Raw genomic sequence first — 24,871 nt, 5'->3', positions numbered from 1 at the left:
TTTCTTGTTCTCTAATTTCTATTTCATTTACTGTCTCCTCTATCTCATCTAATCTACTTTTAAATACTTCCATTGTAGTTTCATTTCAGTACTGTATTTTTCAAAGTTTCTCTTTCTTGAAGTCCTCCCTGAGATCTTGAATATTTTTCTATAACTCTGTGAGCATGTTTATGATTTTTATTTTGAAATATTTATCAAGAAGATTGATGATTTCTGTTTCACATCACCCTCTTTCTGGCATCTTTTCCTATATATTTGTTTGGATAAAATTTTTTGTCATTCATCTTTTTAGTGATTGCTATGAAATGATTACTTTGTGTAGGTGGTGTCCTCTAGTGCCCAGAAGCTCTACTCTCTGGAGATGCAGAGCACCTGTAGCAATGTTGGGGGTCACAGGTGAGTAGAACCAGTGCCTGCTGGGAGGGAAGAGCTCTTTCCTGCCTTCCTGGTTGTAGTGCCTGCCTCCACTGTCTGTTCCAGTGGGCTGAGCATGTAGGGAGAAGCCTCTGTACTAAGCCCCTAGGGCTGCCATAGGCAGGGCCACCCTCTGGCTCTATGGTTGGAGCTGCAGGTATGTGGGATCGATGACTGCCAGGAGGAAGGAGCAGCAGATTGTGTACCTCAGTGGGGGGGCCTTGGGGCTGCTGTTGCCAGCCACAGGGGTGGAGTGTCTGAAGCTCTTGAGAGTTCCCAACTTTTGCCTATCTGGAAATTGGGCTGAGTGTGCTGAGACAATTTTGTCCACCTGCCCTTTCTCCTGAGCCATGAGCTCTGTGTAATCTTTGCCCCTTTAGCACCCCTCTTTCTTTTGTCTCAGGGGGGCTGGTTGTACATACCTGTTCTTCACAGGTGGGTGTAATCTCAGTCTCTCCAAGTATTCTGACTGTCTTTGCTTTCCAACTGCACTAATCTCCACAGCAATAATGTAATGTTTTTGTGCTTCCAGAACAGATCTCCAGAGCTGGGTGTTCAAGAGTCCTGGGCTTATATTCCCTCCCTTGTCTGTTTCTCTTCCTTCCACCTGTGGGCTGGGATAGGGAGACGGCTTGGGTCCTGTCAGATCACGGCTTTGCTACTTTACCCTTTTCTGTGAGGTCTTCTCTTTTCCCCAGATATAGGCAGTCCATTCTGCAGTCTTCAGGTCACTCTTTCAGGATTAGTTGTATTTTCTGTATTTTCATGTTATATGTGATTTGGTAGGAGGTTTCTGCCTCACTTATCACACTGCCACCTTTTTCCCATGTCTCAGGCATGATCAGTTATTAACTCCATTTCTCTTTCCCCTTTCTGGAGGATGAGGGTGGGAGTGGGGCTGAAAATTCCAAACTTCTAATCATGGCTCAGTTTTTCTGGTGACCATTTTCATCCAGGAACCATCCAGGAGTCTACTCAGAGTCAATAGAACAGTAGAACAATAGATGCTCCTAGTGCTTTTACCATTTAGGAAATTTCAAGGGTTTCCAGAGCTCTGTGTCAGGAACTGTGGGTGGGACCAATATATATTTTGTATAATCTTGCAGGGCCTCCATCTTCTCCTCTGTCAAATAGGAATATTAATATATACTTCATAGTCACATGATATGTTTTGATGCCTGTGCATAGTAGATGTTCAATAAGCATGTGTCTTTCTCTGACAGAGTCCAAGGTAGTCTCCAGCTATATAAAATTCTTCTTAGCCCTGCCCTTTGGTCAGAGAATGATTTACAGAAGGAATGAGAGGAAAATGTTGCTGATTTTGTTAATCACCTATTGTGGTAGGCTGAAATATGACCCCCACATCCAAATCCCTGGAATTTGTGAAAGTTACTTTATATGGAAGGGGGGTTGCATCTTTGAAGATGTGATTAAGTTAAGGATCTTGAGATGGGAGCTGATCCTGGATTATCTGAGTGGGCCTTAAATCCAATCACATGTACTTTCAGTAAGAGGAAGGTAGAGGGAGATTTTACACACACAGAAGAGAAAGCCACGTGAAGACAAAGGTAGAGACAGGAGTGATGAGGCCTCAGGTCAAGGAATGCCAGCAGCCACCAGAAGCTATAAGAGGCCAGAAATGCTTCCCTTCTAGTGCCTCTGGAGAGAATGCAGCCTGGCCAACACCTTGATTTTGGCCCAGTGAAAATGACTTTGGCTTAGTGAAACAGGAGCAGCGCTGAGCCCACCTCTCCGTAACACACTGACCCACTAGAAAGATATCCAGCCTTACGTAGTGTAGTGGTTTTAAAACATATTTGCTGATTCTTTGACACCCTCCCATCATGAGGTGGGGTCTAATTCTCTTCCCCTTAAATGTGAGCTGGCTTTAGTGCCTAGCTTCTATTGCATAGAATGCAGTGAATATGACATAGCGTGATTTCCAAGGCTAGACCATAATGGCTATACAGCTTCCTCTTGGCTTGTTTTTGGCATCTAGCCCCTATGCTAGGAGGAATCCCAGGCCACATGGAGAGATCATGTGTAGGTGTTCTAGCTGACAGCCTCAGCTAAGGTCCCAGACAACAGCCAATGTCCACTGTAAGACATATAGATAAGCGTTTAGGTGAATGGAGCCACAGCCACCATCTGACTGCGACCACTTGAGAGATCTAAAGCAAGAACCACCCAGCTGAGCTGAGTCAACCCCCAGAACTCTGGGGAATATGATCTACACTAATGAATAGTTCTTGCAATAATGAAATGATTGTTGTTGCAGTTTGGGGGTAGTTTGTCACACAGCACTATACAGCCAGAACACAGGTGGCTCTGTAAGGGGTCATGCCAGTCCCAGGACTGAAAGCTCACTGGTAAAGATGAGCCTCTGATCATTTCTCAGTAGTCACAATGTAAATCCTGAGCTGCCTGCCCTGACCTACTGTAGATATGACATCTTGAACTCTTGTTTCTGTCCCTAATTTTTTAGGTTCTGATCTCATCAATCCTTTTTGCATCTCTCCTTGGCTCTCCTCACACTTGGATGCAAGCTTTGTGTGTATAGTCTTGCGCTACTTTAGCAAAGAAAACTCAAGATTTGCCTTCCTGAGACCATGATCCACATGCTGCCTCTGGTGCTCACTGGTTGTACTGGACATACATGACTTCTAGCTCAGACTTCTTAAAATCCATGCTGAGGATGACATTTCCACTACCCACACACCATGCCCCAGCAACTGTGCCCAGTTTGAGTTTTCTCTGACCTGGGATCAGGCACTGAACATTGTTTGCAGATATGAGTCTTGGAGAACAACAAGTACCTCAGCAGAGGGGCAGGTTCAGGGGATTCAGGTCAATCTTCCTAGATTGGTAGGGGTGAGGGGGCTCAGCAGAGGTTTTCGGTCTGGGGTTCAATCTGTGAGCAACTGGGAGAAGCAGAGGGTGCTGGTGGTTGGCGTTGGGCATGGCAGACTAGTGTCATTTCTACATTTCATAGCCAGGCAGATCTCTCTTTCCATGATCGCTGCTCACAAGTTTGTCTATTTTTAATACTCATAGTTTCACAAATCAGTATATAATCACACACAGTAATAATAATAAGCTTCAACTTATTATCCTTTCCATTGCCAAGTGCTATGTAAAGTGATTTATACATTATCCCATTTAATCTATAAAATAATCCCATGAGGTAGATACTATTCTTATCCCCCCCTTTTTTTTCACAGATGAGGTAACTGAGAATCAGAGAAGTCAAGTAGTTTATATAAGACCAAAAAAGTAAATAAATGGTAGAGCTGGAATTAAAACTCAGGTTGACATGCACATTTGTAATCAGGACAATCCAGGTTAAGATCCCAATGTAATATCCATTTTGCACCCATTATATTGGCAAAAATTAACAAGATTGATAGTACCAAGAGTTGGTGAGAATGCGGAGCAACAAGAACTGTCAGACACTGCTTGCATGGGAGTGTAAGTGGTCCACTTGGAAAACATGTTTTTTCTAAACTTGAGCATTTACATACCTCTGATTCAGCACTTCTTATAGACCCTAGAGAAACTCTTATATTCATGCTCCAAGGAACATGAACATGAATGATTACAGCAGCATTGGTAATAATAGCAAAATACAGTGTCAGTCAGAGATAGTCAGGAGGCAGAAACCACCCCAGTTATTTTAAAAGAAAGAATATGAAGAATTGCTAGCTAGATATAAAGTTGGTAACTGGGAAAAGGTTATAAAAAGAGCTCTAAGATATATAATGAACTTGCTGGAAGCATTTACCACCCCCAGGGCTGAGGGAACAAAGAGAAGAGGCTGAGATTATTAAAATTTAAATACGTAGAGGAGCTCTGGAGAGCTATGCTTCAGATATTTGAGAAGGGAGCTCTAGTCAGCTAGAGCTCATGTCTCTGGGCTCAGAGGAGGACCAGGTAAGGAAGGAACTCAGACTTCTGGGGAGGAGATGCTGATGTCTCTGAGCTTGGGGAAAAGGCACCACAGGGCTGGGACCTAGAACCTTGAGAAGGGGCTGCTGGCTGATGTCACAGGGAGGAATTGCTGCTGTGGGGTGAAGAAGCACGGCCGGATAATGCTCATGAGCAGAAAGCCCGCAGGACGCTACAGACAACACAGATGAAGAAGCAAGTCCTCTTTCCCTCCTCCAGCCTTGCTGTGTCCCTCTAGACCCACTCTGCTTCTTGGCAAAGTTTAATAAAATCTAACCTGAAGCAGCTGGTAACACAGAAATGTGGTTTGTGGGGTTCCAACCCCAGCATCACAGAGTAGGTATTTTTTGAAGTATTTATTTTTAATTGTGGTAAAATATAACATAACAAAAATGTTACTGTTTTAACTATTTTAAGTGTACAGTTCAGTGACACCAAGTGCATTCACATTATTTGGTCATCACCACCATCCAACCACAGAACGTTTTTCATCTTGCAAAACTGAAAACTGTGTACTCATTAAACAATAACTTTGCAGGACCCTTAGCAACCACCATTCTACTTCCTATCTATGGATTTGACTGCTCTAGGCACCCCATTTAAGTAGAATGATATAGTTTTTGTCCTTTTGTGATGGCTTACTTCACTTAACCTCAAGTCTTCAAAGTTCACTCATGCTATAGTATGTGCCAGAATGTCCTTTCTTTAGAATGCTGAATGATATTCTATTTTACGTGTATACCACATTTTGTTTATTGTCTGTTGATAGAGAAGTATTTTTTTATATTATCGCATATTATATAAAATTCCCAGGTTGGTCTGGCTATGAACATTGTACATATAAATGCACTACCCCCACACTTGGCCTCTGTACACAATAGCTTTACTTTTTCAAGGCCATAAAAACAATATTCTAACAATGTGCAAGTAGATTTTCAAAAATAAAATGATCACTGATTGGACCTCAACACGAGGATTTTTTTTAATTTTTGCCTGTTCCATTTTAAAGTCTCTCTTACAGGCAGATATAATTTTTCAGGTTTATGACTTCAGCACCCCATACAATTGAGTATTCTGCCACCTCATAAATGTTGTCTGCTATTACAGGGTTGTTTTTGCCAACCCTGAATGAGTGAAATGCCATTTTCCTGATCATTTCTTTTCTTTCCTTCTTTGAACACCTGGACTGTATTTCTCAGGATCATTTGGTTGCAAATGAGGGAAACCCCTACTCAGATCAGTTTAAGCAAAAACAAATTGCTTTTGGTGGTAGGTGGAATTTACTGGTTTTTGTCACTGGAAATGCAGGAGGAATTCAGAGAACTAGGGTCCGAAATTGGGGACTAAAAAGAGCCAGCACTAGCACTCTTTCTCTCTGCTCATCTCTTGTGTTGCCCTCTTTCTAATTTTCTTCGAAGATTAGCCTCTTTCTTTCCTACTACAGTCAGTTCTTCTTCACCCAGCAGGGAGCAAGGTCACTGGAAGCTCCTGCTTTGCAAATGCAGTAAAAAGAGCATCCAGACAGCAATCCCAGAGAAGGATGTGATAGGCTCTGTTGGGTCACATGCCTTCCATTGGGCTAGTCATGTCTTTGTTAGAGTGACATGAATTATAATTGGCCAGGCCTGGTTCACATGTCCATCCTTTTGGCCAAGGGGGTGACAGGTACCAGTGCTTTCAGATAAAGAGTCATGAGAAGTCCTGCTGGGAAGACAGAAAAACCATCAGGTCACTGGGGGCTGGGGTGGAGGTGGGTGGCAGTTGGGGAGTAGTGTCTGTTCTTCACCATGGCAACACCGGATAAACATCCTCACACACATTGAGTTATTTCTTTGTTTTAACAATAACCTTGTGAGAAACTCTCAAGTCTTGGTGCTTGCCAGAAGCATGTAACATGTTTGTATTTACATCTGACACCTTATTTATGCCTCAGCAAACACTCTGATGAGTAACAGCAAAGGAACCAGTAATACAGAGAAGTTGAGTGACCAATCTAGGATCACAAAGAGGATGAAGGCAGAGGAGAACTCAGAGCCCTAGATACCTGACCCCCATTCCAGTACTCTCCCCCAGCAACATCACAATCACAGTTTAGACCAGTGGTAGGAGGGTTCAAGCCCAGGGTCATCTCTGGCCAGTTAAGGGAGGGAGCTTCGTCTGCTGTCTCCCTCTTGGAGGAGCTGGGCCAGCCCCCTAGAGCAGGTGGGCTGGTGGCCTGTGCCTTCTGAGCCTGCTCGAGCTCTGATGGGGGATGTCCCTTCAGGGGACCTGGCATCCTCCCAGTGGGCCCTCTCAGCACGCAGTTCCTCCAGGACACTGTGCAGATGCCTCAGCGTGAGCAGGAGTGTCTGGTCTTGGACCTGCATTTCACCCTAGGAGAGAGAACAAGTCTGTGAGGGCCTGGCCTTTATTCAGAAAGCCTGTTTCCATCACTGTCTCATTGCAGACACACCCCCAACCTCGCAGAAGATGTGTCCACCAAAACTTCCAGTTCTTTATCTGTAAAGTGCAAAGCAAACTGCTTACCTTTCAAGGCTTTTATGCGGACGAGTGAATTAGCCCATGCTGAACTTCTGAGCTCTGTGATTACCTTCATCATCATCATCATCATTATTAACTATTATTATTTACAGCTGAACTATATGCTTTACTATTCACTGTAACAAACAAATCACTTTATAAGCTGAAGGTGATATTGACTTCATATTAAAACAAAATGGAGTACACCCTGTGAGCAGGCAGGAGTCCTTTGGGACAGTGATTGTCAGCAGAAGGTCCTGAAAACCCTTGGGTCCCAAAAACTCTTCCAGAGAGATTAAAACTAGTTTCTTTACAATACTAAGATATTATTTGCCCTTGTCCTTCATCTTCTTATGAGCATACAGTGGAGTTTTCCAGAAGGTACATGATAATGTGACATGGCATCAGATTACATGCAGAAACAAATAGGAGAATCCAGCATTTTCTATTAAGGGAGACACTACAGAGATTTCTAACAGTGTAAAACAGTGCACTCTTCTCATCAAACATTTGTTTTGAAAAATATAGTTATTTTAAATAAAGTTATTTTATTAACATGTACTAAGTTTACCACTGTTATTTTTAAATGCATTAATAAATAAATGCTAAAAATTTCTCAGTTTTGATTTCTAACTCAGTCAACATTGAGAGAGATAACTCACATAAACAGAGCTTTTTGGTGTCCTTAATGACTTCTAAGGAAGTAGAGGTCCTAAGACCAAAAACTTTGACAGCCGCTGCTTCAGAACTGTACCGTCCTCACTCACTCATCTCCACTCTTTCTCCCAGTTTTCCTAGGGAGTATTTTTGCTCTCCCCGCCCCAACACATCTTCTCTCTTTTGCTTTCTCTTTTAAGACGTTAAGTTTTAATTTTTCTCACTAGGTAATTCCTATGCATGATACCAAATGTAAAAGTTAACAAAGGGCATATAGGGAACAGCTTCCCACAACTCATCTCACTCTAGGTAACAATTCAGTGTCTTCCCCTAGGGGTGACCACTGGGAATGGTAGATTTCCCTTCAGGAGCTAGTGCAGGCACACCTGATTAGTTGTACTAATTCTCCATTTGTCTGTCTGCCTGTCTGTCTCACTTGTACCCCAAGAGATAATAATTAACATTATTTCTCCATTAAGAGTAGCCTTTTCATTTCACAAGACATGAATTACTTTACAAATGAGAAGATAAAGCCCATCCCCTCCTCTCCAGCAGTAAAGCCACCATGAGAGCAGATAGAAGGAGGAACCTTGCAGGTGCAAGACCATCTCTGAAAGCGCTGGGATTTCCCAGGCTGTGATGGGGGAGTACAGGGCCAGCCCTTCCTAATTCCTGAGAAAATGTTAAGCCTGCATTTTCTTAGTCTTAGGGTTTTTCACATTTTTTTTTCATCCATACTTTAGCTCCAGCTCTGGTGTGTGCTGGTGAGGATGCCACTAGGTGCCCAGCATGGAAGAGGTGGTAAGGGAGGCAGTGGACTCAGTGCCTTTGGCTTTGAGGGCTGGAAACCCCAACCAAACGGGCTTCAACAGTAAGAAGGTGCGCTGGGTCACACGGCAAGAGGTCCTGAGGAAAGGTGGGCTCTGGGCTCAGTTTGCTCAAGCTCTGCAGTATGTAGCTCCTTCCTCTTTCCAAACAGAGGCCACTTGGTCATCAGACTGGTTTGCCTTGTCACAAGACAGCTGCAACTATCTGCCCTCCCTTCAATCCCACCAGACTTTGGGGCTTACATGAGCCCAGGAGAGGAGGGAGAGCACTGGACTTTTGTCCATAGTAGTCATTAGTGTTACTGATGTTGTTCCTTTTGCTGCATGAAGTGACTGTCTACTGCCGGTTCTTCCCTGATGGTCAAGTGGGGCTTCTTGGCTGGACTCCAGAGGGGTCTTTATGGAGTCACATGAGTGCCATGTGATAGAGGTTAAAAGCAGACTTAACTGGGAAATGTACAAGTCAGGGATCAGCAAGCAGACACTCAAGGACCCCATCTCTTGGCATCATGTGGAGGGAGGTGCTCAGGCCTGGAGACTGTGCCCCAGGTGGGCTTCCCCGAGCGCTGTCTTGTTTTCCCTCTTTTGGGGTGAGAGAGAGGTACTTTATCAGGTAGAAATTGGTTGAGTTCAGGCACCAAGCAGTCTCAGAATGGGTGCCCAGTGTTTAGGGGAGCACGGGGAAAGCCCAGTGCCCAGCCTCCAGATCCCTGAGGACTGTAAGAAGCTGCAGGTCCCATGAGATGCCCACTGGGTTAGCCCTCCCACAGAGGTGGGGACGGGGCTGGGTCCCAGCTGGTCTGTTATCCGGCAACCCAGAAGGTCATTTTTCAGTATTCTCACCTGTCCCTTCCCAGAATAAAAAGCTAGCTTATTGGGATAGAAGGAACCTTCCAAGATTTCTGAACCACTTCTTTCTCTCTTTTGGCTGCTGTCCCCAAGCATTTTGGGCCATCCCCCTACTTTTGGACTTGGAGAAAACATCACAGTAGAGGCATAAGGCCTGGTTTCCTGAGCAGCTACCAGGGACCAAGTAGCATGACCTGTAAGTTCAGAAAAGGTAGTCCCCATGGGTTGGACCTTTACCAATGGGAGGTGGGAGACAGAAGTGCATTGGGCAGATTAATTTCCTCTTCTTCCTGTCTCCCCTGAGGTGCAGATCCTCCTTCAGCCCCTGCAGACTGTCCTGCAGCCAGGTAAACTGCTGCTGAGAGAGCCACTGGCCTCTTCAGGGCTCCTAAAGTGGCCGTCAGTGTGGTAGCACAGTGAGTCACCTGGCATGACACTGCCCCTTATCACCACTCCCTATCTTCTTCACTCTCACTACTCTGGGCTTGTACCTCCAAACAAGTCACCCTAATCCTTGTGTGAGCCTCTGCTGTCTGGAGGACCCAGGCTGAGACAGTGGGTTACTCCTGTCCACCTGGGCCAGGAATGTAATGGTCAACAGAGATGTTTCAAGCAGACACTAAGTGAATTACACCCATTTTCTCACTGAATGCTTACAATGCCCCTGTGATGTTGGTACTATTGTTAGCCATGTTATGACAAGGAAACTGAGGCTGGAAGAGGGAAAGCCACTCCCTAGAGGCCACATGGAAACAGCTGGGTATGTTCACAGGACTTGGTATAATTCTAAAACCAGTCTGGCAAGCACCACACCCAGAGCCTTCTATATAGGCCACAACCTACTTATCCCAGCTCCCGAGATGGTGACTACGCTTCATGGCTGGCCCCAGAGGGGTTCCTGCAGCGCCTACACCCCAGCCTGCAGCCTCTGCCCCAGCCAAGGAAGTACTGAAGAGGGGGACCAGGGAACCTTGGAAGACAGAGGGTGGAGGCACCAGGTAAAAAGAAATGCAAAGCCTTACCAGCTCTTTTCTCAGCCACTCCAGGGTCTGCCTAAGATTCAGGGCTGGCTCTTCTGCTGTTTCCATCTCAGTGTCCTTGGGAGATACCTTGATGCTGACCTGGTGATAGGCCTGAAGGACCTTTGACTTGCACAGCCACCCACTGCTTCAGGTTGGGAGCAGTGTCTGGCCAAGTCACTGGGGATGGAGTTAATGAGGGCAGGAAGTGGCTCACATTGGAAAATGAGTTGTTTTTTTTTAAAGGGCTTTAGTGCTCTGAATAGAGTAAGGTGGGAGGGAACGACCATTTGCTTATGGGTTCCTCAGTGCCTGCAGGTTCCAGAAGCCGGGATCTGATACCAACAGGATCACAGAGGCTGCAATACTTTATTTAAATGATAACAACGATAACTATATGAGAACAAGTACCCCTTTCTGAGGGCTTGTTTTGTCTAAGTGCTTTACATGTGTGTGTGTATATATGATCTCTTTTGGGGCAGATACTGAATCTGTGTCCCCAGTCCCCTTTCTCCTTTACCTTCCCACAGAGCCCAGATAAAGGGAAATGCTCACTTTCCAAGTCCCCTCGCTTCTGCAATGGCTATGCAACCCATTTTTAGCAAATAAGATCAAAGAAGAATTTTGCTGTTAGACATCTAGGAAAACTTTTACCTACCTGATAAAAGGAAAAATATCGGTGATGCTCCCCCTTTACTCCTAACTTTTTTACTTTCCTTCTGCCTTGAATGTGAATGTGATACCTGGAGCTACTGGAACCATCTTGTAACCTTAAGACAAAGTCCAAGAAAATTGCAGAGACATTTGAAATCGCTTAGTCATAGAATCACCAACAGGTGGGCAAACAGAGTTTTAATGAACACACCATTTATTCTTCACAACACACTATGAAGTGGGAATTCCTTAATTCTCTCTTTCTACAAACACTTATTGAGGACCTATTGCATGCCAGGTTCTATTCTAGGCACTGGGGATATAGTCCCAAATGAGAGTGAAAAAGGTCCTGCTTTCCTGAAGGTGACATCATAATGGATGGACACAATAATCAAATTGATATTATGATGAAAAGAAATAGATCTATTCTCAAGTAGATTTAAAAAAAATTACTCTATCCACATGAACTAAGTAAATAGGAACTCCAAATTAAGAACTAACTTAGTGATCCCAGATAAAGCTGAGGTGATTAGCAAAACAAAACTCAATTCATTTTGGAGGAACTTGCCCTCAACCCAGATCACTCAATCTATCCACAGATAAAGCTCCCTTGAAGATGAACTCATAACCAAAATTACGAGACACACAGGGAAACCATCCACCATAAGTGAGGTCAGCAGCCACCATCCACAGCAGGATTAGATCCTTTTTCCCCCAAGAATTTCAGATGAAGATAACAAAAAAGTATTTTGAAAAGAATTGAAGTCATACAAGAAGGAATCAAAGACATCAGGAAAAATACACTATTTGAAATGGCAGATCTGAAAAAGAACTAAATAGAATTTATAGAAGTAAAAAGTATAGCAATATTTATAAATTAAAGAAGAACAAGTACACATTTAGTGTAGTGCTAGAAGACAGAACTCAGGCAGTGGGTACAGGACACGGGGAGGTAGGTTGGAACTTGTAGTAGGAAAGGGTTGCTTAGAAATCTTCCAAGCAGTGGGTGCTCCGTGAAGTGTGGAAGCACAGCCTAGGTGATCAGGGGGATGAAGCAGTTCCACTGGTTTGGAGGTGGGATCTGGGACTCCTTCCAAAGTGAGATGGACTAGGCAGGAAAGGGGGAACTGTAGAGGAAGCCAAGATATCCTAGCTCAGTAAAACTTTCTTTGTGAACGTGGGCCTCATCCTTTCCATCTTAGGCATCTTGAAACTCAACACAGATGCTAAACTGAGTTGTAAGAAATGTCATATTTCTTGTACTCTGGGCTTATAACCTGAGACGCATTTTGCAACACACAGGGAAAATTTTATGCACGATTTCTCCCAGTTCAGCAGTCATTCTTTAGAACCACAGAAGGTCTGAGAAACTCTTGTCTCTGCCACATTCATAGCCCTTCTGCACCCAGGGGTCAGAAATGATTCTTTTCCAGATGAGTCCCCAGGCTTTGTGTCACATGACGCTATAATTACAGTACAATTGCCTGGATCAGAGGAGGATACCCCGGCCCAAGGCAGCCATCTACAGACTGGAGGGGAAGGAGGTCCTCAGCTTTGGGTAATTCAATTGAAAGGAGCTGTGTTCTGGGTGGTGACCAAATGATCCAATCAGATCTTTTCTCAGAGAATGAGCGGTTGGATTGTCATAAAGAAACTGTGTTACAAACCTTTCCGAAACTCCATACCTTTGGACAAAAGTTGTTTATTTTTGCTCTTGAGTTTGTGGCTTGATGAGGGCGATCTGAAGATTTGAGCCTACTCCATGAGTCTTTTGTCCTCCTCCTGGAATCACTGGGCTACTGGGCATGATTTTCTCTTGGCAATGGCAAAAGAGAAGAAAGCAAGTGTAACCACACAAGGCCTTTTAAGGTCTAGGCTCAGAACTGTCACCTTGTCTCTGCCATGGGCAAAGTGAGTCACATGGCTGAGCCCTAAGTTAAGAGGCAAGGATGTACACTTGGTCTAAAAAGAGATCCTGGCAAGTGTATGCAGTTAGGGATGAAATGGACTGACAATTCTGTAGCAGGAAGGAATTTAGTTCAGAAGTGGGGCCATGGGCCTGGAGGGGCCCAGAGGGAAGGTGGCAAGCAAAAAACATGATGGCAGTAGCTGGAAGCAGGAAGAATTCTGGTGTGGCAGTGGCAGGTGACAAGAGAGAACTAGAGAGGAGGTGATCTCAGCATGAGACCTGAAAAGAAATAGGATAACGCAGGACATCTCCCATGCATGCAGGATGTATACATGTTATTACATTTCTGTTTTTCTCCTGTTAAGATTTCTTTAATTCTGGGCAGGAGGAGCAGCTGTCTCAGGCAGGGACCTAGAAGGGCAGGGGGAAATTATTCTCCCCTCCACTACAGAAGCAATGGAATACTATTCAGCAACAGAGAGGAAGGAACCACCAACCCATGCAGAGATGTGGTGAGTCTATTTCTATAATGCTAAGTGAAAGGAGCCAATCTGAACAGGCCACACACACTGTGGGACCCCATTAATATGGCGCTCTGGATGGGGCACAACTACAGAGGTGGTAAATGGACATGGGGTGGGGAATTTGGAGTACCCCATGACACACTCTAGTGAGGGACACTGGCCACTATGCATTTGTCTAAACCTATAGACTCTTAGGGCCCAATGATTAAATCACAATCTGTTCAAATTAAGTTATGTAGGATGTGAGAATGTCACAGGATGGAATAAAAAAATGTAACAAAGAATCTAACTGTATTAGAAATTTATGAAGAAAGAATCTCACTCTTGACAGTGAGACAAAAGGTGCTGACCAGAGGACACTGGGAAATGAGGAGAATCTGTAGACTGAAGGGAGAATGTACTGTACACAGACAGCGGACTCTGTTTTATTAGCTATTTCCATGGGCGTCCTCAGTTACCATCCTGAAACCACTACATCTGTAATCTGGAATGAGCAGTGGGTTAAGTAAGTGACAGATAGTAGGAGCCAGGTTTCTCCCTATTGGAGGAGAAGTTAAAAGTAAGCAAGGGGAGAAGGTTACAATATCTGTGTGATCATGGATCAGGTTGGAGACATCAGTACAAATGCATGTGTAGCTTAATGTAGATATGGGAAGCTCCACACAGAAATCTTTATAATTAGGTGCCGTATACATTTTGAAATATGAACTTTACTGGAGCCATGTCAGAATGGAGGCAGAGTGGCCACTGAAGAGAAACTGCCTCACCCAGCTTTGTCTAACCTGGGCCAAAACCTCTGGACTGGGCAAAACAGCAGTTGTTTGAGTGGTCAGCAGGGGGAGGTACATCCCATCACCAATCTGATGGATGTGGACTTCCAGAAGAGAGAGTCAGTGGTCAACGTATAACCCAGAGTAGATCAGCTTGTTGAAATACCCATGGAAAACTTTTCTCCTAGCTCATGTAACTGCCCTCCCCTTCCTTTACCTCATAAAATCCCTTGTTTTCACCTTACAAGTGGGAACACTGTTTGGGTACCTGCATGAATCTCTGTTTTCCAAATAGAAATTCTTGAACCCCAAGTAAGTTCTACATTGCCTCTATTTGCAGCTCTTTCTTTCCAGGTTGACACCCCAGAGTGTGACACACACACACACCTGCATTGTCCACTGAGAACATTTAGCTCCCACATATGGGTTTTTAATACTCTTCTCTATAAAAAGAGGGCACTTTGAAGAAATGGCCAATTCTAGGACTGAGACAGTGAATATAGTCCCTACCGTAATACTGAAGTATCATGAGGTAGGGAAGTACACCCCCCACAAAAGAAAAACCACACAAAGATTGAATATGTGAATGAAAACAAGCCAGTGGGAAGAGCTCACCACAGCGAGAGCAGGCAGACTGAGCAACCAAACGCCATAGCACTGGGGTATCACTAAAAACCTAAAATAACGATCCAAGTGTCCACACTGGTAACATGAAATTAGTACATGTTTTTTTGTAAATAAATAGAGCTGAACAGACCTCTCCTCTGCAGAGCCATTCCAAATAACTGATATGGACTCTTTGCCATCCACCACAGGGGTGAACCTAACTCCCCTGAGGTGTGGGCTCTGTATAGTGTCTTCCTCCTAAAGAAGACACACAGAATGAATATGGAAAAGGTAACTTCCCAGTGGAGAAACCTGAAAAACACTACTTCAGCCAGAAACCAAACTTAACAGGCACAAGGGGCCTCAAGAACACATTCTCTTCGTATAAAGGGATGAGAATGTACTTTACCTGTAATCTGCTTCCTCAAAATTCATGCCACCAGTCTAACCATGGGAAAACACCAAGTACATCCCAATGATACCAAAGACCTGACTGGCCCCCTCTCTACACTTCCAAGTTCATTGGTACACTGCCAAAGCCAAGGAAAGCCTAGAGACAGGATGGCTAAATGTTATGTCATACCCTGCATGGGATTCTGGAGCAGAAAAAGTAAAATGGAGGGAATGGAATGAAATAAAATAAAATTCGCATAAAAATTTTCAATTATTCATAACATATCTATAGTTCTTAATTAATGGTGACAATTCTGGAGGAAACTAGGTGTTCGCATTGAAGCGACCGCGACGGTGGCCGGGACGCGCATGCGCTCCGCATGTCAGCGATCTGTTTGGGCGCTCCCTGCTGGCCGCCTGCTTTCCTTGTAGGTTTGGAACTCTCTCCAGTTCAGCGTCTGACTTCAATGTCTTAGCTCGGAATTTCCAACTGAAATAGAGGCCCCCACTCTTGTGCCTCGATCGGGAAATACAGAGATAACAAAAGGCAAAGCAGAAGGTCAAGACACAAAAGCCAATCAACTTCCTATACATCAGTGCTGTGATGAGAATGCTTGGGGTCCCCCCAAATTTGCCTGTTGGAATCCTAAACCCCAAGGTGAAGGTGTTAGAACATGGGGCCTTTGGGCAGTGATTAGGTCATGAGGATGTAGCCCTCAGAACTGGGATTAGTCTGTCTTAGACCCCAGACCCTTCCCTCCAGGATACAAGCCTGCCACCAGAAAGAGAGCCCTCACCCTAACATCTCAGTACCCTGATCTCAGTCTTCCAGCCTCCAGAACCAGGACAGACTTCTGTTTATAAGCCCCTCAAAGTACCAAAATGGTGTTTCATTACAGTAGCCCAGATGGACTAAAATAATCAGTAACATGTAGAGGAAAAACTGGAATTTGAAATGCAAAAAAAAATCTTTTTAACAATAGCACCTCTGTGATAAAATGAGCCATAAGAAACACATATTTAGTCATTCATATGACTAAATATGTATTTCCCAGGTATTTCTGTTTTTCATCCACCATTCCTGAAAGCACTGCAGAGTCTTAAAGGTGAAATGGGTGTCCTGTCATGTGAATGAGAGACTTTTGGACCCCACCCAAGGGCAGGGGCTGGAGGCTGAATCAGCCAATAGCCAATAATTTTGTCAGTCATGACTATGCAATGAAGCCCTCACACAAAAAAAACCCTGAGAAGAGGTTTTCGCTTGGATCCTGGGTCACAGTCCAAGAGAGCTTCTACCTTGGGGAACCAGAACACCTCCATGTGCTGATCCAGGCCCTAAGCTCCACCAGGATAGAAGCTCCTTCATTTGGGACCTTACCCTGTATATGTCTTCATCTGGCTGTGAGTTTGTATCCTTTATGATATCTTTTATTAAACTGGTAAACATAAGTGTTTTCCTGAGTTCTGTGGGCCATTCAAGCAAATTAATTGGACCTGAATATGAGGTCGTGGAAACCTCCAACCTGTAGCCAGTAGGTCAGAAGCACAGATAACAGCCTGGGGCTTGCAACCAGCACCTGGAGTCGGGGATGGAGGGCAGTCTTGCAGGATGGAGCCCTTAACCTGGGAATCTGGTGCTGTCTCCAGGCAGATAGCATCAGAATTGAGTTGAGATCTCAGACACCCTGCTGGTGTTCGAGAATTGCTTGGTGTAAGTATGTGTGGGAAGACCCCCTCACTCACCCACACTTGGAATAGGGTCTGGGAGCCCAAATAGAGTTACACTACTATTACTGCAGTGTACAATACTGTTACTGTTGTATATATATGTAGGAAAATAATATATCACAACCTCAATAACTGAAGTCCTGACAGTGGCCCTCTGACTCTGTACCCTAATCCCTGACCGTGACTCCATGGGCCCTTGTGTCTGACTCTGACCTCTGGCCCTCACCCTGGCCCTAAATCCTGACCCTAACCCTAACCCCTCTTCCTACACCTAGGCCCTGACCCCTGCCTGACCTCAAACCCAACCCTAAACCCTCAACTTACTGCTGCCCCATAAGATATGTTGCCATTACCCGATTATCTTTCATTGAACATTTTCAAGTGCCAAAAAAACCACACCTGTTCTCTCATGCACTTGGAGCACTTTACTTTTGGACTCTACCAACTTCATGTATTTTTAAGTAACAGTACATAGCGAAAGAAAGCACATGATTCTAATAAAATTTATTTTTTTAAGATTTTTCAAAGAAAATGTAATCAAGAATTTCAATTCCACACACAGAAAACAGGAGAAATGCCAAGATGGCTAAAATGCTTCAACTAACGTTGATGGTATCTTTTGTATTTATCCACATATATGAGCTGATTAAAATCTTTCAAATTTCTTGCATTAATCCCCTGCAAGTTCTGGGCAGGCAAAAGTATTTTTAAATACACCACTGATTTTTTATATTACATACTTAATATTCATATATTTGATACTTGTTTTGCATATGTCTATGGCTTTTCTACTTTCCAAACCAAAGTGACATATAAAACTACAGATGACTCAAGATATAAAAGTCGACGGTGGTCTAGAATGCAGTTCACAAGGCAGAACTTGCAGACAGCACTGACTATATATATTTCATTTGTTTGAAAACAGAAAGTAGTGTCTCAAACCGAATTCTGATGGAAGGTGCTTAAGCACAAGGAAACACATTTCCAATTCTCCTTTATGTTTGTGAGATAAACACCAAACCATTTCACATATATTACAGCTACATACTTTTAAACAAATTCTGGTTTAAAAATCACACAGACTGAAAACACATAAATATAAAATGTTAGGAAAAGTTTAACATAGGGAAAAACATGACTTGTGCACTGTAAAGAGTTTTTACAACCAAGCCTAAAGGTAAATATGGTTTTTAAAAAAATGAAATCCAGGTACAATTATAGGAAAAAAAATTTAGTCAAGTCACCTAATGTAACAGATTTCGCAGATATCATTTATTTACAATGTCGATGTATTGCAGTGGTCTCTATGTATCAACTGGAATAATGTCAACAAAGAGCAGTAAACTATGAAGTGTTGACAAGGAAATGGAAATCACGTGTGTTTCTCTCAAAGAATGATGCTTGACCTTGAGTAAAAAGGCAGGTAAAAATAACTATGAAGTAGGGAGGGATAAGGGCGGGAAAAAGAAAGAGGGCATTACGATTAGCATGTACAGTGTGTGGGGGGCACGGGGAGGGCTGTGCAACACAGAGAAGACAAGTAGTGATTTTACAGCATCTTACTATGCAGATGGACAGTGACTGTGAAGGGGTATGTGGGGGGGACTTGGTGAAGGGGGGAACCTAGTAAACATAATGTTCTTTCTGTAATTGTTGATTAATGATGCCAAAAGAAAAAAAGAAAAAAAAAACACAAATGCATATACCTTAATAAAAACCATAACAAATGTGAAAAAATAAATAAATAACTATGAAGTAATATTTACAACAGCTGAAATTTACAAATCTAGGGCAATATATACATGCTTTCCCAGCTATGCATGCACACAGCATCCTGTGATAGATATTATTCAGTAACTTTAAAAAGCAGGAACGATTTAAAAAAAATAACTGGAACTCAGTTAAGCTGTTGAAACCAGAGAGACCTGAACCCCAGCAATAGCTAAGAGGCTAAAGGATAAAATAATAATAAAATCTGGGTGATTAATCCTACGTCAGCACTCTGAGTTTGGATTTATTGCTAACATTTTATAATACTCTTTTCTCTGGGTTAAAAAGAATTTGAAAGGAACCAGTGATTCAGAATGCAAACATTCTGCCATCTGACTGAGAGGACTGCCTTTTCTTCTAGCACCATGACTTGATAAACATGACCTGTGTGCATGCACATGAAGTGTGTTTAGAGAGAAGATCACAGATGTGCTCTTCTGTGTCACACTTGTGAGAGCCATGTTCGTCCATGTGTGTACCTGGGGTGGTATCTTCACTGTGCCCACACGTCTGACCCTATGCCGGGCCTCATGCCCTGAAGACGCAGCTCCATGAAAAGTATGAGTATCTGGACTGTGTGGCCCCACTGAGCCAGTCTCAAGGGGGCCCTGACTGTGCCCAGCCTTGAGAGTTTTGTTAACTCCTCCATCTGGTTCATGGGTTCCCACACAACGTGTCTGCAGGGCTGGTTTATGGGGTTCTGTTGAATCAGTGGACAACTGGGGAGAGCTGACGTCTTAGCAGTACTCAAGGGGAGAACATGTAGGTTCAACAAGAAGCCTGCTCACTGGGAGCAAACATTGCCCCTCCTGCAGGCACAGTGGCCCACGTCCCCAGACGTGAAGAGCTCCTAGATTGGAGAAGAGCAGCCACACAGAGAAACACATGCAAGAGACCTTATTGGGCACCCCACAGACAAGAAATGGACAAAGCTTAATACACATGAAAATGGGCTCAGTCTTACTATGATATGCCCAAGTTATCAGACCCCAAAGTTTGAAAAGACCCCAGAGCTGAGTAGAAATGGGAACTTTACTCATTGCTGAAGGGATCTAGGTGGCTTCCCATGGAGGTGATCTGGCCTGTTCTGTGGAAACAGCAAATGCATTGACCTTCTGATTCAGCAGCCAGGTTGGGGCGTCCCGCCCACAGGCACCTCCATGCTGACTTTGCCCACATGTGGCTCACCGCACCTGCTTCATAGGAGCTGAGGTGGGGACCCTGGACCCCTGCCAGTGGGGGTGGAGACATGAGGGACCCCACCACAGGTGCAATGAAGTGTCATGGGGAAAATAAGGGAGATGAGCTCAGAAGCTCTTCAGGCAGCTCCCTGGAAATACCTCCCCCTGATCCTGGTTGCTGGCAGAGCTTAAATCCAGGGGACAGTCCCTCTGATTTTGGATGGGCCTTTTCAAGCACCTTGAGAAGTGGCTTCATCTGTGTGGCATCAGCACCCTGGCTTTTGTGGCCACTGGGGTTAGAGAGCAGGATTTCTGGCATAATGGCCAATGAAAAGAAGGGGACCCTAGCTGACCCCCAGGAGGACGGTGTTTGGTTACCCCAATAAACCCAAACCCCAGCCTCTGGAGTTACCAGTGGAAGGACAGATACTGGGGAGTCCTTTGTATGTCTCCAAGGATGAATACCCATTCATGGGCAGCCCAGGAGTGGGTACCCCACATGCCCATTTCAGGTATGGAAAACTGGGGCAGTGAGGGGAAGAACTGCCTGGGGATGATGGGTCGCTCGGGCACTCATACCAAGGACCCCACATCCCCTTCACTTTTGGCCTCTCTGGGCTGGTCCTCAGCTTCTGGGCAGGGTCACTTGGCCACCTGTTGCTCCCGGCAGCTGCTCCCAACCAAGCGGGGACACAGCCTGTGACATGCATCCTCGTATAACCCCTGTGCAGTAGCTCCATGTGAGCCACATTGTGCTTGTTCACTGCTGTGCTTACAGCACCAGCACAGGCACGCGGCAGCTCTTAGCAGGTTAGTGAATCAGTGGACTCCTCCCAACAACCCTGTGGTACGGGGGCTCTGCTTACACACAAGACCTGACCACAGACTCTGGAGTTTATTCAGGCAGGCCCACAGGCCCTCAGCACCTGGGTCCGCTCCCTGCCCTCTGCAGGCTCCTGGAATACAATGGGGACCTCGGGTACCCTCCATGTCCTCAGAGCTCACAGCCCTACAGGTGGTACAGCATCTTACCTCAGGCAGTAACTGGGGCTGCAAAGCACATCCATCTCCAGCACAAGATCTTGCACAGGCTGTGTGGCCAGAGCTGACCCTGCCTCAGCTGCAGAGCACGCACACCTGAAGAACAGAACCGGCACCATCTGTGCACCTGCCCTGGGGCCTGTGACAGAGCCGGAGCCCCTCCAGCTCCAGCACTGGACCAGCTCCAGAGCAAGAGTCATTTCCATCATTAGCTCCTGCACCAAATCGGTGGCAAGGCTGGAGCTAGACTCAGTCTCAGAACTACAGCCAATTCCAGGACCAGCTCTCCCACTACCGCCTGAGACCAGCCCCAGCTGAGGCACCAGCTCCTGGCCAGCTCCACCCCAGACCAGTGGTGTCTCTAGCATCGGCTACAGCAGAGCCACAGCAAAGGGACAGACTGACCATCTCCCTGCCTGGACTCAGCATCTGCTGGCACTTTCCAGTCCCCTGACCCACATGTGCACCTGGCTGGACCCTGAGGTAGAGTGTGGGGACCAGGACAGCAGGGAGGTCGGGTATAGTCATTGAACATCTTGCTGTCAAATGTCCAGCCCACCAGCCCACACCCTGAAGCCCACCTGGCTGGAATGGAGCTGGTCACAGAACTCAGGAGACTTGGGGTTCACAGAGCAGTTGGCAGCAGCTGGATACATGCTAAATGAGTGGAACCCCTGGGGCTGCAATTGGCCATGGTGGGGGAGGCATGCCAGGCTGATGAGGGCCAGGGGGCTGCATGGCCGGGATGATCCCCAGGGAAGCTCTGGGATCCTGCTTCCACTGCTCTGGGCACCTGGCACAAGGATGAGACCCTTTGTGTGGAGAGGGCTAAGGAGGGAGGTATGCAGCTTACTGCTCTGAAAGTGGGTGCGGAAAGAGGATAATCCCAGTGTACCACAGGTTTGTGGAAGAGGCTGTTGGCCTTAGTCCTCCATACATGTCCCACTTGGTCCATGTCCTCGGTGGAGGGCAGTCTCCCCAGGGCTGTTGGGGACCTAGGTAGTGCAGGACATGGCCAAGCACTGGACCCTTCATCCAGGGGCCAGGATAAGACACTCCTGGTAGGAGCCATGGGGTCATTTGGAGGTGCATCTGAGTCATTGCCCTAATTGGCTGGGGAGGTCTCAGGGGATCCCTGGACAAAACAGGGACAAGGTAGCTTCTGAAGTCTTCACGTGGCTCCTGGAGTCACAGAATATGTTGCTCTGAGAGACAGAGACAGAGAGAACTCAGGAGAGAGGGGACCAGACAGAAGCCATATGTCTTATAACCAGTCTTGGAAGTGACACCTCCTAACTTGTCCATTTGCTGTTCCTTAGACCCAGCCACAAAATGCATCCACTCTCCATGGGAGTAAGGGGCATGGCACAGCATGAGGACCAGGAGGAGGGGACCCTGGGGCCATCCTGCTGCTGCCCCCACATGCTGAGACGAACCACTCCAACCTGAGTGTGAACCTAGTGGAGGACCTAGAGGTGTGTGTGCCCGAGGGGATCACCTCTGTGTCAGTTCTGTCATGGGGAACTGGGAATAGACAGAAGGGGAGATGACCCCCAGTTCCCCGAGCAGACTCAAGCCTATTTCAGTTGCACTCTGGGCTCCCCCAGCCCTCTACCTTTTTCTGCCATTGCTTAGTCTGTGCACGAGCCACGTGTGACAGCATGGGCTCCAGGCATTTCCAGGTCTGCACACCTGGTGACATCCTAGGAAAATGTACTGCAGTGACATCCTAGGAATATGTACTGCAGTGACTCCCTCTGTGTGCATGGGGACACTGGGGAGGCCCCAAGAGGTCTGACGCCAGCTCTATGTCCTCAAACTGGGATCCTGGTGGCACTCAGGCCTGCCAGGGACTGTTTTGGTGTGATGGCCTGAACAGGGCCCAGGATGGAGGGAAGTAGCCAGCAACCAAGGGAGGGTCTCAGGGAGGGCTTGTCTGAGCAGGAAACCCAGGTAAGGGGACCCTAGGCAGTGACATCCCTTCCCTGACATTAGAGCCCAACAGAAACTGGAACCTGGGTAACTGATAGTCTAGGAACAGCACAGTCCCCTGCTTAGTTGGCTGGAGATGCTCCAGGGAGCAGTATGTTCTCCTGCTGTGTCCCCAGGTCCTGAGGCCATGGCCTCTGGAAAGCTCTCAGTGAGGGTCTCCTCCTGCACTGCAAATATTAGGTCAGGTCTCAGCGCAGATGCTCTGGCCATGTGCCCAGAGGGACTGAAAGGTAACACAGGGAGGCCCCGTCCAGGCCAGGCCCCCACTCTGATCCCTCCTGTACCACCCTGTGTCCCTTTCCAAGTGACTGTGTGCATATGTGTGCGTACATGTGTGTAAGGGGGGGTTCCTGTGGGTGGGCTTCCCTGAGCAGGAGCATCTGATGAGGGTCAGAAGCCTGGTGGGCCGATCCTGTCCACACCCCAGATCCAGGCAGGCTGGATGGGACATGGGGTGCTGGGCTGTCCTTCTGCCTGAGGTTTGTCCGGAGCCCTGGACATGATGTCATCGCACCCCAGGAGGTCTGTGCTGATACAGGTCCCTGACCATCTGGGAGCAGCAGAAGCAGTGACATGGGCTGGGCAGGGTCTGATGCCTGCAGGCCAGTGCTGGTCTCTGTCTTTGCAGGGCTCCCCAAAGAAGACTGGAGAGCTGGGGGACACCCGTACATGCTCCCCCAGTGAGAGGCCCATGAGGCATGTCACTGAGGATGGTCAGTGTTGGCCCAGGGTGAGTGTGGCCACAGAGGGGTCTGCGGAACCTGGGCCTGGAGATGCCTGCAGAAGGCCACCTGTGCAGGGTCAGCCCGAGTCTATGCCCAACTCTGCATTCCCAGCTCAGACCTGCAGCACCGGGTCCATCTTCCTCTAACCAGCCTAGGGACCTGGAGTCCATAGAGGCTGAGCCTGAGGGTGAGAAGGCTGGGCAGGTATATGAGAGGGCCTGGGGAGACATGGGGGTGCTGGATACATGGGGAGGAGCCCCAGAGGCTGCTGTCAGGCCAGGGGCAAAGACGGACCTCAGACCACCCACTGGAGATGCAGCCAGGGAAGTGCCCTGTGTGGGCTCCTGGCCTGGGCTTCTCTGGAAGTCTCCAGAATGGTTCTGTATCTGGAATGGCACATACAAAGGCAGGCATGGGATGACCTTTCATCCTCTTGAAGACCCAGTCACATCTCAGGAATTAGTGCTGGCTCAGGATCCTGCTCCCGAAGCTTCCGAGGAGCCAGGTGTTGCAGGAGTCAGGGCATCTCCAGAGCCGGGGAACAGTCCACCTCCAGCCGCAGGGACCCCTCCTGAAGCTGCTCCGGAGCTGCAGTCAACACCAAGAGCAGGGTCACCCCCAGCTCTGGAGCCAGGGCCTGCATCTGGAGAGGCTCTTCAAGAGACCCGGAGCCGACACAGGATCCCGCAGTTCTGTGGGGAGAGCTGGTCGCTGATCCTGCCTCTACTGGAGACCCAGAGCCGGTTCAACACCCCATGCCCAGGCTCTCAGAGCTGGCTCCTGACCCCAGTCCCAAGTAGGGAGAGCTGACCCCCGCTTCTGCCTCTGCAGGGGACCCGGAGCCAGCTCAGGACCACAGATCCCTGAAAGCAGGGTTGTTTTCTGCTCTTGCTCTTGTACCTGCAGGGAACTGAGAGCCCGATCTGGTCTCCCCACCCCCGCAGGGAGAGCCGGCTCTGGAACTCTTCTCACCCCATCTCCCCAATCACTCAGTCCACCTGCCCCCCTGACAGATCTTTCTTTTCCCTCCTCTGTATGTGCTTCATTTTGGTTGAGTTTTCTGTTTTTGTTTTATGTTGTTTACGGTTTTATTTATTTTAAATTTTTAATTAAATAGTATAAAAGTTGTGCTTTTTACCATTTAAAATTGTATGCATTTCAGGCATACACTACAATGTATGTGACGATCACCACTGGCCAGGTCAGAGCACGTCATTTCCCCACAGTAAACCCTGCCCCAGGGCCCTTGCTCTCCATTGCCCCCCAAGCCCTCAGCAACCTCCATCTGCTTTCTCTCTCTGCTCCTTCCTCTATTCTGAATGTTTCCTATTAATGGAATCAAACATC

At 46.6% G+C, this 24,871-nt stretch overlaps 1 protein-coding gene and 1 long non-coding RNA gene across 2 annotated transcripts; one reads left to right on the top strand and one right to left on the bottom strand.

The window, feature by feature from the left end:
• Positions 1-5,218: 5,218 nt before the first annotated feature.
• C5H20orf202 (chromosome 5 C20orf202 homolog) lies at positions 5,219-10,355 on the bottom strand. The gene is made up of 2 exons (XM_037004602.2): positions 10,235-10,355; positions 5,219-6,731 (listed from the first exon to the last, which is right to left on the bottom strand). The coding sequence occupies exons 1-2, from the start codon at positions 10,298-10,300 to the stop codon at positions 6,498-6,500; spliced, it is 300 nt and encodes a 99-aa protein (XP_036860497.2). The 5' UTR covers positions 10,301-10,355; the 3' UTR covers positions 5,219-6,497.
• LOC140849761 (uncharacterized) lies at positions 10,075-16,586 on the top strand. The gene is made up of 3 exons (XR_012131946.1): positions 10,075-10,210; positions 13,180-13,306; positions 15,520-16,586. It is a non-coding gene; the product is annotated as an uncharacterized lncRNA (long non-coding RNA).
• The last annotated feature ends 8,285 nt before the right edge of the window (positions 16,587-24,871 follow it).

The sequence above is a fragment of the Manis javanica genome, chromosome 5 (assembly GCF_040802235.1).
Source record: "Manis javanica isolate MJ-LG chromosome 5, MJ_LKY, whole genome shotgun sequence".
Taxonomy (NCBI): domain Eukaryota; kingdom Metazoa; phylum Chordata; class Mammalia; order Pholidota; family Manidae; genus Manis; species Manis javanica.
This window is presented reverse-complemented; position numbering and strand designations above follow the sequence as displayed.

Excerpts from the sequence above, each read along its gene's own strand:
- C5H20orf202 (XM_037004602.2), bottom strand. The coding sequence starts at position 10,300 with ATGGAAACAGCAGAAGAGCCAGCCCTGAATCTTAGGCAGACCCTGGAG. Across the intron at positions 6,732-10,234 it reads AGTGGCTGAGAAAAGAGCTG|GGTGAAATGCAGGTCCAAGA; the intron begins GTAAGGCTTTGC and ends TCTCTCTCCTAG.